This window comes from Bos taurus, chromosome 17 (assembly GCF_002263795.3).
Source record: "Bos taurus isolate L1 Dominette 01449 registration number 42190680 breed Hereford chromosome 17, ARS-UCD2.0, whole genome shotgun sequence".
In the NCBI taxonomy this organism is placed as follows: domain Eukaryota; kingdom Metazoa; phylum Chordata; class Mammalia; order Artiodactyla; family Bovidae; genus Bos; species Bos taurus.
Window position 1 is genome coordinate 61,842,434 of NC_037344.1, and position 15,676 is coordinate 61,858,109.

General features: G+C 42.9%; 1 protein-coding gene across 6 annotated transcripts in view; it reads left to right on the forward strand.

Annotated features, from left to right (window-relative positions):
* Positions 1-11,747: 11,747 nt before the first annotated feature.
* HECTD4 (HECT domain E3 ubiquitin protein ligase 4) overlaps positions 11,748-15,676 on the forward strand; it is a 170,620-nt gene continuing 166,691 nt past the window's right edge. For all 6 annotated transcript variants that reach the window (XM_024977763.2, XM_015475527.3, XM_010814059.4 and 3 more), the window contains exon 1: positions 11,748-12,218. In XM_024977763.2, the coding sequence (XP_024833531.1) occupies positions 12,042-12,218 (177 nt within the window). In that variant the 5' untranslated portion in view covers positions 11,748-12,041. The remainder of the gene's footprint in view (positions 12,219-15,676) is intronic.

Below are 15,676 nucleotides of genomic sequence, written 5' to 3' on the forward strand. Positions count from 1 at the left end.
ATAAGCATTCTTAGCTTCCTTAGTGTCTTTTCAGCTTTTTCACCAGGCACGTACCAATACAAAATAGTGGGATTTCCCCAGTCATCACTGAATGAGTCTGTACTAACTACATGGATAAGAGCTGGGCTTTTCAGCTTGCGACTTTCCCTTCTTTCCAGTTTCTTGTATGCTTAGTTTCTTAAAGCGTATATAACAAATTAGTGTAATTAGATACTCTTCTCCCTTGAGTACAGTACATGCTATTACACAAATAAGTGTGTTTTGATTATTCCATAGGAAGTGCTCATCTTTACTGCTGCATAGTGTAAACTTGGCGTTCTGTGGATATTTGGGTTTCTAGCATTTTAATTAAATAGGTTTCCACTGCTATGTAAAAGAGTATTCCTCTGAAACCTTTTGTAAGCTAAAATGGCATAAAGTAAAATTACCTTATGACATATCTTGCTAACAGGTATAAAATGATATAAAACATAGGTGCTCACAGTTCAGAGCAATGGTTCTAAAGTGCTAAATGCAGTTCCCAGGAAAGGAGCTTGGCAATGTCATTCCCACAGCCTAGACACACTGCCTCTATAATGGCTCTGCAAGACAGCTGTTTTTCCCCACTTTTTTTTGGTTAAAGTAGACTCAGCAGTGGGTGCCTGAGTGTTACAGTCTGAAATATGCATATAGATGAGCAAGTACCAGGAAAAGTTGGCTCAGTCAAAGAACTTAAGCCGTTGTGGTTGTGCTCGTTTGTGTCCGACTCAGTTGTGTCAGTTTGTGTCTCACCCATGGACTGTTGCCTGCCAAAGTCCTCTGTCCATGGGATTTTCTAGGCAAGAACACGAGTGGTTGCCAATTCCTGATCCAGGGATCGAATCCACGTCTCCCACATTGCCGGCAGATCCACTGAGCCACCTGGGAAGCCTTAGGCAGTTCTGGTAAATGATGCCAAAGTACACTACCCTCCATGAAGGTTGTACCAATTTGTGAGTGCCCATTACCTTACAGACTCACTAAATGAAGTAGTCGGACTTCAGTTTTTAGCAATAGGTGAAAAATGACAAGATGTTAGATTTTGGGATTTTTTTGATGACAAGGTGGTGGTGGTTTTTTGTTGAACCAAGGACTGAGCCTGGGCCCCCTGCCATGGGAACGAGAAGTCTTAGCCACTGCACTACCAGGGAAGTCCGTTCATCTATTAAGATTTATGAAGTATGTTTTAATACTTCATGTGGATTTGTTTGAACATTGATGCGCTGTTTATGAAAGAAATGGCAGAATATTCAAGAGAGCAACATAAGAATCTTGAAATAACCATAAATATGCAAAAAAAAGTCATGTGGAGAAAATGTTCTCATTTTATTTATATGTAATGTGATTATAAAAATCGCCACAAGAAATTTTTACATACGTTAAAGGCAGTGTGAGTTTTTCCTTTTTTGGTTTCCAAAAAAGCTCTTTATGGTCTTAAATTATTAGCAATAAAGAGTTTTTTGTTCATGTGAGTTATGTCTGTTGATAATATACCATATTAAGACCAAATAATTATTAAAATACTTGTATTTAAATGACAAACCATTCCATGTTAATGCAATATTTTTGTGAAAAATTTCCAAAACAAAAATGGCATTGTTTCATGGTTTTGCAAATTTCTTAGCTTCTGGCTTTATGGAAGACAGCTGGCTTCTCATGCTTGCTTCTACTTTGAGTCTGTTGCTGTGTCAAATGTGTCCCACACCCTCTGGACACTTCATTTTACACTTACCAGAGAATGAATGTGAACACAGCGTCTCAGTAGCAACATGGCAAATGGCTTTCACTTCACAGATTGGTTTTATTTATTTATTTTTTTCACAGATTGATTTTAAAATCTCGGACACCGAGGATTCCCAAATCATAGTTAATACCACTCTATCCTTTGCAATGTTCCAGATTCTTTGATATTTCATTTTTGGTTTTTTTTTTAATACATTTTTTGCCATCCTGCACAGCATGTGGGATTTTGGTTCCTTGACAAGGAATCAATCGAACCGACACCCCTTGCAATGGAAGCTCGGAGTCTTAACCACTGGACCAGCAGCAAAGTCCCCAGTATTTCCGTCTCTGAGATGTCCTCCCTTTCCGTCCATCTGCTTCCTGTAGCTCTGGTGCATCCGTGCAGTGCTTAGGGCAGGACTGCTTGTAGAGAACGAGGCTGGGAACCCTGTGTCTGAGATCCTGCTTCCTTAGCATCCAAACACCTCTTGTTTAGTTTTTCTGTTGCTGCTGTAATAAGTTACCACAAAGTCTGTGACAAGTACATTCTCTTAGAGTTCTGGAGATCAGAAGTCGTAAACCAGTTTCAGTGGGCTAGTGTCAAGCCTATGGTGGTGAGTGTGCATCCATCTCCCATGACTTGGGATCCCTTCCTTGCGGGTGCTCCAGCCCAGGTTCTTGGCGTCATATCACCTTCCTCTGACCCTCGATCTCTTAAAAAAGACCAGTGTGATTACATCCTAACTGGAAAATCCAGGGTATCTCCTTGTGGAGATAGTTTCTCCACTCACAACACTTCTGACACCAAAATGTGGATTTTCCCACACCAAGCCATTCTCCAGTTCTCCACAGATACCAGCTGAAGGTCCTACAGTCCTGTTCTGACACTTAACTACTTGGAATTAGCATGGACCCAAAGATTAAGGCTCAGTCCCACAAGACTGCCCCTCATGTCAGATACATTCAATCACAAGTACTGGGTCCCTGGGTCACCCACACTACTGTCTGAGCTACAAATAGAGGATTCTTACAAATCCATCCTAAGCTTTGATAGTTTGCTATAATGGCTCTGAGAACTCAGAGGAACACTTCACTTCGATTCACCAGTTTGCGATAAAAGGTACAACTCAGGAACAGCCAAATGGAAGCCATAAATGGAGCAAGGTAAGTAAGGGTGGTGCTGGGAGCACTGTACCCTCTCTGGGTATACTATTTCCCGCACCTCTTGATGTGTTCATCAATCAAGAAGCTCATCAAATCTTATTCAAGAGTTTTATATAGAGCTTGATCACTAGCACTACCACCACTTGCCTGCCTTTCCTTAAGTCTGGGTTGAGCTGAAATTTCCAGCCTTCTTATCCCTTGGTCTTTCTGGTGACCATCCCTATCCTGAGGCTGGGGTCTGACCCTAAGTCAACTCATTACCTTGGATGTGGTCAAAAAGGGGCTTCCCTGGTGGCTCAGATGGTAAAGAATCCACCTGCAATGTGGGAGACCTGGGGTCAATCCCTGGGTTGGGGAGATCCCCTGGAGAAGGAAATGGCTACCCACTCCAGTATTCTGGCCAGGAAAATTCCATGGACAGAGGAGGCTGGCAGGCCCTAATCCATGGTGTCACAAGAGTAATCAAAAAGAGCTCCTTACAAATAACAAAAGATACTCCCATCTCTCAGGAAATTGCATGGGCTTTAGGAGCTCTGTGCCAGGGACCCAGGACAAAGACCAAATATATTTTTGTGTTATACTGCCTTCCGTATCTTCAGATCTTTCTTAAAAAACGTTTATTTATTTGGTTGCATCATGTCTTAGTTGCAGCACATGAGATCTTTCCAGTGTAGGCTTCTGCTTGTGGCTCGTGGGCTTAGTTACCCCCTGAGGCATGTGGGATCTTAGTTCCCCAACCAGGGATCTAACCCACATCTTCTACAAGGGAAGGTGGATTCTTAACCACTGGACCACCAGAGATGTCCCTCAAGATCTTTAACTTAATCACATCTGGGTCTTCCCCAGCAGTCCAGTGGTTAGGACTCTGCTTCCACTGCAGGATTGGCAGGTTTGATCCCTGGTCAGGGAACTAAGATCCTGCAAGCAAAACACTTAATCACATCTGCCAAGTACCCTTTGCCATATAAAGTAATATGCATGAAGTTGAGGGATTAAGACAGGAGACTCTTTGGGACCATTATGTAGCCTGCATCAAGCACCAAACTGGTTACGTGGGTTTGGGGAGGAGTCCTACTCTAGTCCAGGGCCTGATTACCACCTTTAGCAGCCCTAAGTGTTGAACACACCCCAGTGCTATGCTCCATGTATGTAATTCAAAATAAAAACAGGATCAAAGTAAGGAAAGGCAACTGTGTTCTGAATTGCCCATAGATTGCACAAGTATAAAATTGGAATTTCCTGGGCAGAGAAGGTATGGACTACACTCAAAAACTGTTCATTGAATACAGGTCAATTGAAAATGGTATAGAGGTTCAAGTTGTAGCTTTGGAGATCCAATGGACTTGGATTTGAATTCTAACTTTGCTGCTATTCATTTACCTTTCAGGTAATCAATGTGATCCTAATGACAAAAGCTATTGTCCTTACTATGTGCCAAGCAGTTAAAGTGTATACTTTTTTTTTTTAGAATTGTATTTTAAATTAGTTATCTTATTATTTTTTTGGTTGTGGTGGGTCTTTGTTGCTCCACGCAGGCTTTCTTGTGGTGTGGTGTGGTGACTTCTCTTGTGGAGCATGCGCTCTAGGGTGCTCAGTCTCCTGTAGCTGTGGCATGTGGGATCTTCCCAGAACCAGGAATCAAGCCCTTGTCCCCTGCATTGGCAGGTGAGTTCTTATCCACTCTACCACCAGGGAAGTACTAGAATTATTTTATTGTGGTAAGTTATATATAATAAAACATACCACTTTAAACATTTTAAATATACAGTTCAGTGGCACTAAGAATTTAATTTATTTAATATATTGGGCTTCCCTGGCGGCTCAGACAGTAAAGAATCCACCTGCAATGCAGGAGATCTGAGTTTGATCCCTGGGTTGGGAAGATCCTCTGGAGGAGGGCATGGCAACCCACTCCAGTATTCTTGCCTGGAGAATCCCCATGGACAGAGGAGCCTGGTGGGCTACAGTTGATGAGGTCACAGAGTCAGACACGACTGAGTGACTAAGCATAGTACAACACAGCACATTTAATATATATTTGTATATGTATTAATATATAGGTATTTGATTAAATATGTAAATGTTTAACATATTTTTAAATGTATTTAAGGTATACAGTCTCACAAGGGCATCTACATTTTTATTAATAATTATTTAATTGCAGTTAAAATAGGTGGGCTTCCCAGGTGGCGCTAGTGGTAAAGGACCTGCCTGCCAATGCAGGATTTGTAAGAGACTCAGGTTCGATCCCTAGGTCAGGAAGATCCCCTGAAGGAGGAAATGGCAACCTACTCCAATATTCCTGCCTGGAGAATCCCATGGACAGGGGAACCTGGTGGGCTACAGTCCATGGGGTCACAAAGAGTTCTACACGACTGATGCGGCTTAGCACAAAATAGGTACTACTGAGAAAGTATACTGTGCAAAGAGATTGAGAAACAGGAGGACTTGTCATGTTTGGGGAGCCAAGGAATTTCTCTTAGAGGTAGCTGAGACCTGAAGGATGAATAGGAGTGTGTCAAGTGAAACAGGTGGGAAGTACAATCTAGGCCAGGGACTACCATGTGCAAAGACCCAGAGCAGGAACACCGGTACAAGGGCTAAGAACCGGGAAGAAGCCAGGGTAACTCTTCGATCAAGATTGGCTCTGGCCTAAGGAGAGTAAATCCTAAGAGTTCTCTTCACAAGGAAAAAACTTATTTTTTCATTTGTTTGTATATGGGATGAATGGATGTTCATTCATCATTGTGATAATCACTTCATGATGTAAGTCAAATCATTATGCTGTACACCTTAAACTTACACAACTGGGTGCTGTGCTTAGTTGCTCAGTTGTGTCTGACTTTGTGGCCCCATGAGCTGTGGCCCACCAGGCTCCTCCATCTATGGGATTTTCCGGGCAAGATTATTGCCATGCCCTCCTCCAGGGGATCTTCCCAACCCAAGGATCGAACTCAAGTCTCCCATATTGCAGGCAGATTCTTTACCATCTGAGCCAGCAAAGAAGCCCAAACTTATGTCAATTATATCTCAAAAACATACACACACAAAACTTGAGCAAAAACACCCTGGACAAAAAAAATAAAAAAAAAACCTTTAGGGGAACCGTCCTCATTTCTCAGATCAGGTCCCTGGCCTTCTCATCCCCTTTGGAATTACTTGTTTCAAGTCATTTTCCCATTCTAAGCTGGAGCAAGGAAAGATGCTTTTCTCCTAGAGGGGAGGAGTGCCAACCTAATACTTTGCCAGCATCAGAATACGGAATGAATGAAAAGATAAGAGTGTTTGCTTTTTTTCTTTTGAAAACTCTAGGACTGTGCCTTTTGCCCGCTTTTCCTTTGTGGGAACTAGCTTTTTAAAATTGGGGGATAATTTTTTACAATGTTGTGTTGCTTTCTGCTGTATAACAACGTGAATCAGCTATATGTGTACACATATCCCCTCCCTATTGAATAAGGCCTCTGGTATCCACAAGGGGGCGAGAGAGGACGTGGCATCTTTTGGAACTCCAAGGTGCCGGATTCCTCCAATGACAATTGCACTTCTTGATGCTTTTCATCAGCTTGGAGGCTCTTCCCTTGGTAACCGTAATTAAGGGAGCTCGAAGGAGAATTTCTCCCTCTGATTTTCAAATATCTTTTTCTTTCAAATTCTTTTCTCCGATGCCTCATAGACCCTCCTATGAGCTGAAGGAATTTTCCTTAAAATAAATTACAAAAAAAAAAAAAAAGAAGAAAACAGGGCCAACCATATCATTTGGAAAAAAGATTTTGAGTAGGTGTGTGTGTTTCCTCTTTGAGACTGTGATTAGTGAGATGGAAATAATCAATCTCCCCCACATATTCTGTCGATGTGTGTGCGTATATTTCTGTAGCAGATGTAGGCATGTATTTTTCCCTTGGTGTTTTGAAAGGCCTTAAAAATTAACATGGCTGCTTTGTTTAAAGCTATTTCAAGCTCTATTAAGACTTATCAAGGACCACTTATCTCCACCCTGCAGTTGCATTTTTGTGGGCCCGGTAAGGATTACAGACTCAATTTTAAACAGTCAGCTAGTGCAGGAAAGCCAGCAGAAGGGAGAGCTATTGCAAAATCCCAGAGGGGCCCCAGCTCTAGCCAAAGCCAGTGAACACCACGTCAGCAGCTGGGGCAGCGGGGAGACAGTCTCTACCAACAAGCTCTCTCTCTCCTGGGGAGATGCCTCCCAGGGGAAACTGAAGTGCAATCTACTCATGGCTTTTCTTCCTCCTTGCTCATGCTTCTTTGCTTCCAACAGAGGGTTGTCCAGACAACACCTTCTCCTTATCCTTTTCCTATCCCAAGTACCCATTCTCAAACAGAAGAGTGGAGAGGACAATTCCAAAGAAAATAAGTCATAAATCATAAACCTTTCCTTTCTATATGATTCCATGAATGGCTGTTTCCTGTATGCATGGTGTGTCTGTGTGTGTGTGTGTGTGTATGTGTGATCTTAACTAAATTTGGATTCTCTGTATCCAGGCTTCTAGCATAAAATTCTTTTGAGCAAAGACTTTTTTCATCTTGATAATCTGTTCTAGAGATTTCCAGTAAATGGTCTCTTTTTCCATAGGGCTTCTATAAATATTAATTCATCAGCTGCCTCTTCATGGTATGGTGGCAGCCATGCAATCCAGTGACTAATTAATTACTGTTGCTAAAATATTAAATAACTATTCATTATGCAGTCTAAAGACTTTCAGCTGTGGATATGTTTTCATTCATTGAAGTGAAGGGCAATACGGACTGTCCCCAACCTAGGACAGTTCGACTTACAGATTTTTCAACTTTACAGTGGTGGAAAATGGATATAGTTGATTTTGCTCAACTATAGACTAATGTAAGCATTCTGAGCACCTTTAAGGTAGTGCAAGCTAAGCTATGAAGTTCAGTGAGGCCTTCTATTTTTTATATTTTCAACTTACAATGGGTTTATCAGGACATAACCCCATCATAGGTCAAGAAAGATCTGTAATTCCTGGGCATCTTGACTCCTTATCTTGAAATATAAACAATATGAGGAGGAGAATTATTTTGAGCCACACTGCTGCTGCTAAGTCACTTCAGTCGTGTCCGACTCTGTGCAACCCCATAGACGGCAGCCCACCAGGCTCCCCCGTCCCCGGGATTCTCCAGGCAAGAACACTGGAGTGTGTTGCCATTTCCTTCTCCAATGCATGAAAGTGAAAAGTGAAAGTGAAGTCGCTGAGTCATGTCTGACTCTTCACAACCCCATGGACTGCAGCCTACCAGGCTCCTCCGTCCATGGGATTTTTCAGGCAAGAGTACTGGAGTGGGGTGCCATTGCCTTCTCCATTGAGTCACACAAGGCTATTTAGATTCCAAAACCTGAGTGTTCAAAAATTGTGATGCCAGACACAATTGAAATGACCTTTGACAGAGGAATGGATGAAGAAGATGTGGTACATATATATACAATGGAATATTACTCAGCCATTAAAAAGAATGAAATAATGCCATTTGCAGCAACATGGATAGACCCAGAGGTTGTCATACCGAATGAAGTAAGTCAGACAGAGAAGGTGGAATACTATATGACATCCCTTATATGTGGAATCTAAAAAGAAATGATACAAATGAAATTACTAGCAAAACAGAAAGAGACTCACAGACTTAGAGAATGAACTTATGGTTGCTGGGTTGAAGGGATGGTTGGGGAGTTTGGGATGAACATGTACACATTGCTGTATTTAAAATGGATAACCAACAAGAACCTACTACATAGCACTAGGAACTCTGCTCAATGTTATGTGGCAGCCTGGATGGGAGGGGAGTTTGGTATATGTATGGTTGAGTCCCTTTGCTGTTCACCTGAAACTATCACAACATTCTTAATTGGCTATACACCAATACAAAAGAAAACGTTTTTAAAAAACAAAGCTGGGATTATAGACTCAAACTAGGTTCGCATCTGAGATTTGGTGTTTGCTGTCTGTGAGATATTGATTAAAGCATCCAACTGAGCCTTGGTTTCCTAGCCGAAAATGGGGGTAATAATATCTCCATTCTGTATACCTCCCAGGATTTGATACTTGCTAGGAGCTTAACACGTGCATGTGGGATAAATATCCTGAAAATGAAATTAACAATCGTTGAAAGGCACATGAGATTGTTACAGTGCAATGCATATGAATTGCTTATTTGGGAGGGAGGCAGAAGAGAATGGAGCCAGTCAGGGGTTCAAATCTCAATTCTGCCAAATTCTAGGTGGGTGCAAGTCACTTAATTCTGAGCTTCAGTTCCTTGTAAAATGTAAGAATACTCAGAAGGATAGTATGATAGAAATATGAGTGGAGGTACCTCCATTCCTAGATGTTCAATAGATTTTGTTTTTTGCTTTTATCAAAAGTAATGCAAGCTTGAGAAAGAAAATTTGGAAAACATTGCAAAGCACAAACCACTCATCTCCCAGTCAATGCACTGCTGTAAATGTAGTGCATCTCCTGTAAATGCATTGCTGAAATTTACCAAAATATTGTCAGACATGATACTTTCCCTGTCTTTACATCTACAGTCATGCATGCATGTAATTTTAAAAATGCAGTCTTACAGCAAGCACAATTAAATTTCAAAATTTCTTTACTACTTTAGCCTGATTTTTTCCATTTACCAATACATCATCAACATTCACTTGTATTAATATTCTTCATAAGCATTATTCTGAATGGCATCATAATATTCCATGTTTCAGATATACCATTATAATAGTTAACCAGTCCCACACTGTTGGGTATTTAATCTGACTATAATTTTTCCTCTTATAAACAATACTGAGCTGCACATCCCTGTGTGTTCAACCTGGACTGTGAGTCTGATAATTTCCTTCAGACAACTTCCTCAAAGTTGAATTGCTGGATCAAAAAGTTTGCTCTTTAATGCTCTCATTCGTTCGTTCTTTATGAAAACTTTTATTTTTTAGAGCAGTTTTAGGTTCACAAAAAAAACTGAGGATGCAGAAATATCAGACATACTCCCTGCTCCAATGCATGCATAATCTCTCCCATTTTCACATGCCCCACCATGTGATACATTTGTCACAACTGATGAACCGAACTGACACATCATAATGCCTAAAGTCCATATTTGACATTGTGGCTCCCTCTTGGTGTAGTATATTCTATGATTTTGAAAAAATGTATAATTTCATGTATACATCATTATTGTATTATACAGAGTACTATTCATTGCCCTGAAAATTTCTGTGCTCTGCCTTTCTGCATCCCTCCCTTTCTGCATCCACTAGCTACCAGTGATCTTTTTATCATCTCCATAGTTTAGTCTTTTCCAAAATATGATATAGTTGGAATAATACAGTGTATTGTCTTCTCATGGTTTGGTAGTCATTTCTTCTTTGTGCTGAATAATATTCCATTGTCCAGATGTACCACAGTTTATCTATCCATTCACTTCCTGAAGGGCATCTTGGTTTGGCAATTATGAATAAAGCTGCTATAAACTTCCCTATGCAGATTTTTTAAATTTTAAATTTATTTTAATTGGAGGATAATTGCTTTACAATGTTATATTGGTTTCTGCCATACACCAACATGAATCAGTGATAGGTATACATATTTAGCCTCCCTCTTGACTCTCCCTTCTACATCCCACCCTTCTAGACTGTCACAGAGCAGCTGATTTGGGCTCCCTGCCTCATACAGCAAGTTTCCACTGGCTATCTAATTTTACATATGGTAATGCATACGTTTCAGTGCTACTTTCTCAGTTTGTCCCATCCCCTCCTCCCGCCACTGTGTCCACAGGTTGTTCTCTATGTCTGTGTCTCCACTGCTGCCCTTCAAATAGGTTCATCAGTACCATTTTTCTAGATTTCACATATATGGTTAACACACAGTCCTTGTTTTTCTGACTTACTTCACTGTGTGTAATAGGCTCTAGGTTCATCCACCTCATTATAACTGACTCAAATGCATTCCTTTTTATGGGCTGAGTAATATTCCATTGCATATATGTACCACAACTTCTTTATCCATTCATGTATGGATGGACATCTAGGCCTGTGCAAGTATTTTGGTGGACATATGCATTCAAGTCCTTTGATACCAAAGACTGCTTTTTTTTTTGAAGTATAAAAGCAATACAAAGATCATCTTACTTCAGCCATTCCAGGCTAGTTCTGCTCTGTGTGGCAATTCATATTAACAGTTTAGTACATAGTCTCCCACACATTTTTCTCTAAACACATAGTTCTTTCCTTTCTTCTTTTAATAAAAGTGGGATGGCTGGCATATTTTTAAGGTGTATGTCAATCAGTGTTGAATAGTGATGGAATATAAGAATAATTTTAACTCCCTCTTGGAGCATTTATTAAGGGCCAGACACCAGACATTGTGACCGGTGCTTTATTTTCACCAGGTTTTGAGTGCTTATTGGGTACAAGAATTTGTAGTGAATATGTAGCACCTACTGTGCGTTTCGACCAAGTGCTTATGAACAAACTGCAGCACCTACTGTGAGCCATATTTTTGCATATATCTTATTTAAACGTGCAAGCAGCCCGTGAACTTCCACGTGTCTGCCCAGGTGCCCACGGTGGGACTCGGGCCAGAGAGAGAGGGGTACACACATGAGCAGAGGGGAGGAGAGTAGAGGAAGGCTGCCCTCTTCTCCTGGAGTAATGCAGACGTAGGGCGCCCTGGAAGTGTAAGGACGTGGGAGGTCACTCTGAGGGCAAGATGCAGAAAAAGGCTAGGCGGAGCTCCAGCCAACCTGGCTGTCGCCGGGCCTTCGGTAGGTGGGCGGGGCCAGATGAGTGGGCGGAGCCGGTATTGTCCGCTCCGCGGGGCATGCTGGGAGCCCCGCCCCCAACATGGCGCCTCACTGACAGTTGGCTGCCGAGCGGCAGAGGCGGATCCTGTTCCTCAGGGCGGCGGCGGCGGCGGGGCCGGGGTCTCCGGGGCCAGGGGTGGGAGGATGGCAGCTCGGACCTCCTAGGGCGGAGCTGCACGGTCTAGGCGGCGAGCGGGGCGCTGCAGGCGGGCGCGGCGGCTGCTGCCATGGACTGGTGAACTCGGCGGCTCTTGCTCGCATCTCGCAGAGCCGAGCGGCTGCTCCTCACAGCCAACCCCTCAGCCGGGGCCATGGGCTCGTCGGCGGCCGCGGCGGCTGCGGCGGCTGCGGCCGCGGACTCCGCGCAGTGGCTCTCGGTGAAGGAGGAGACCATCTTCCTGCACGACGGGCTGATCCGGGTCACCGACCTGGCCGAGCTGCCCAGCGAGATCCTCGGGGCCCCGGAGGCCGCCGACACCGACTTAGAGGTGAGCGAGGCTGCCCCCTGGCCTCCACCATCAGATTAGCCCACCCGGCCCGCACCCCTGGGGTCGGGCCTTCTTTCCGCTTCACCCCGGACCCCGAGGGCCCCAGAAGGCTGCCCTGGCAGGTGTGTGTGTGGGTGGGCGCTGGGCAGGCAGGTGCGGGCCGCGCCGCTGGTCTGCAGACCACCCGGGGCCTCAGGCCCGCCGGGGTTTCATTTGTGGTTTCATTTTGAACATTCCGACTCCTAGCACTTTATTAGACCATCACCCGGCCCGGCCTTCACGCCCCAGAGGAGCAGCCGCCGCCTCCCGGGCCCTATCTCCCCTCCCCCACGGGCCCCTCGGTCGCACTTCCAGGGCACACCCAGGCTGCTTAGCTGCGGGGTCTTTTTAATTTTAACGCTTTACATCTCTCCCCATGTTGTTATACCCCAGTGCTGTGTGTGTGTGTGTATGTGTGTGTGCGTGTGTGTGTTGTTTATTTTTCTCGGGAGAAGGTAGTGGCAGCTGCCAGTCGGTGATGGGCATTCCAGCAACTACTGTGTGTCGTGCGGGTATTGGCACGGGGCCTTTGTCAGGGAAGCAAGCTGGCTGTGTGGACAGCGAAGGGGGATGCTGCGGCGGTCCTCAATGCTCTCTCCGCAAGGGTCATGAACGTTTTAGGCCGCAAGGCCTTTCTATGATCTCGGGGGTCGAGGAGAAGCCCAGGCTTAGAAGCCGTGGCAGGTGCAAAAGCAAATCTCAGCAGTTGTGCCGCTGGGTTTGGGGGCAGAAGGAAACCAAATATGCTGGATGGATGGGAACTTTGCACCGACTTCACTTGGTTCCCGTGTTTGCCCCGGGGTGGGAGCTGCGTTAGGATCGGTTGATCCAGGCACTGCCCCCCCACCCCACCTCCACTTTGCGGGATGACATTTTGACGTGTAGGAAGCATCCAGTGGCACGAAATTCTTATTGTCGCAAGGAGGACTCTCAGGGGTAGGGCGCAGAGAGGCTGGCCTGTCTGTTGGCTATAAACGGAATGCGAGGAATCTTTTTGTGTTTTGCGGTTTTGCAGGCACTTTGGCTTTCAACACAACGATCATTTATAGAAACGGATTAAACCCCATTACTGTGTGTTTCTGGAAAGGGCAGTGACGGGATCCCGTTGGCGGAGACATTTGCATGTGTCTGAGATGGGAATACCGTCCTCTGTATTTTTGTGTCTGGATTCGAGGTTGAGGTTGCAGCATTTCCACTGTGAACTCCTAATGACTTATTTTACAGTCTAGCTACCAAAAAAAGGCATGTGCATATTGATAGGGAATTCCTAACATGGAATTAGAGGTTTATCATGTCTCATTTGGGCCTTTTCTATAAAAAGCAAGGTGTGTCTGAGTGTCTTATCTGCTTGAAAGCTCAAGGGGCATTATGCTATGATGGTGGAATCTTTGGATTTAATTGGCTCTCTTGTAGGTGAAATGTGGAAAGCTCTTTGTTCCTCAAGACTAAGTTCACAGATCCAAAATTTTTATATGTATGTAGTTTATTTATTTTTAGGATTAAAAAGTGTAGGCTCCATTAAAAATACGTGAAGTTGGCTTTCCTAAGATGTTTACTGTATAAATGTACTGAATATTTGCCAGGTATTTCCACAGAAGAATGATTTTAAAAGAAAGAACCTCTCTGGCCTGGAAGTTTTTTTAAAACTCTTAAACATTTTTTTGTTGTCTGACCTCTCAGAAACCAATATGTGTATGGATGATAAACACTTCTGACTATAGTCAGAACTTTTTTCATTTCTTTCCATGTGTGATACAGGCAACATAGTATCAGGAGAAGCTGCTAAGAATGTTTTGTTAGATTTGTGTTTTGTGTGGGTGTATTCACATTTATTTATTTAATAACAATAATGTTGATTAAGTATGTCATATGTGTCAAGCATTTATTAAATTCTCAAAGGGATCTTGGCTTTTTTAAAAAAGGATCCTGGTAGCTAAATATTGTTACCTGTTTTAACAGTTGTAAATATTGTATCCGTGTACAGATGAGGCAAGTAAACTGCAGAGCAGGTATACAGTTTGCTCAGGATCACATAACTGGAAAAGAGAGCCTGACATTAACTCAGCTCTATTTGGTCTCAAACATACCTGCTACTAATCATGTATGTATGATGCTCATGTTTGTAATTATTTTAAATTCAATAACTGGTTAAAGATAGGGTAATAAACAGATATCTTTATTTCCTTTCTAGTGACTTATTCTTTTTATTTTTGAGGAAGATTAGAGGTTCATTAACTTTTTAAAAACTAACTTTTGGAAACTTCCCTGGCAGTCAGTGGCCAGAGCTCTGCGCTCCTAATGTAGGGAACCCAGGTTCAGTCCTTGGTCAGAGAACTAGCTCCCACATGCCTCAACTAAGACATGGAGCAGCTAGGTAAATAAAAAACAAAACAAAACACCTAACTTTTGAAATGCTGCCACCCCTATGTAATATATTCTTCCAGGCCACACCTTCTAGTGGACACCTGGGTAAAAATGACCGATTTTTACAGGATTTTATAGTTATATACAATCTTTCAATTTGGGATTAGAAAGATGAGACTCAAACTGAGTTAAGTGATTTATGATTGGCAACTTTCATAAGACTGCACTAGCTGTAACAGTCTCAGAATTTTAGGAGGAACCTTAGAGATATTTGTTTCTCTCATTTTATTATTAAAAAAATTTTTTAAACCAATCTCATTTTTAAAATTTATTTTTGATTGAAGGATAATTGCTTTACAGAATTTTGTTGTTTTCTGTCAAACACCAATCTCATTTTTTAAAAATGTTATTTATTTTGGACATACTGTATGGCTTGTGGGATCCTAGTTCTCTGACCAGGGATTGAACCGAGGCCCCTCAGCAGTGAGAGCACAGAGCCCTAACCATCACACGGGCAGAGAATTTCCTTCCCCTCATTTTAGAGAGAAGTTATCTGAGATAAGGAAAGGTTTTGGCTTGGAGCAAGCTAGTCCCTGATGCCGGGAAAGATTGAGGGCAGAAGGAGAAGAGGGCGTCAGAGGATGAGATGGCTGGATAGCATCACAGATGCAATGGACATGCACTTGGGCAAACTTTGGGAGATGGTGAGGGACAGGGAGGTCTGGCGTGCTGCGGTCCAGGGGGTCGCAAAGATTCGGATGCTACTGGGCGACTGAACAACAACAACATAGCTAGTTATGGCAGGGCAAATGACTAGACCCTGGCTTTCCTGTCTTTAAATTCCAGTGTTCTTTTCATCTGTAAGTGTAGCTTAAAGTTAAATGTCAATCTGAAAAAAGAACCCATCCTGAAAAGTAGATCAGCATTAACTTAGCATTTTAATTTAAGCAGTAGCAGGGCATTTGAATTAAAAAAAATTTTCTTCCCTGTGAATTCTAAACAGAAGGGTTTTTGTTGTTGTTGTTGGTTTGTTTATTTTTCAGTAAATAGTGTTT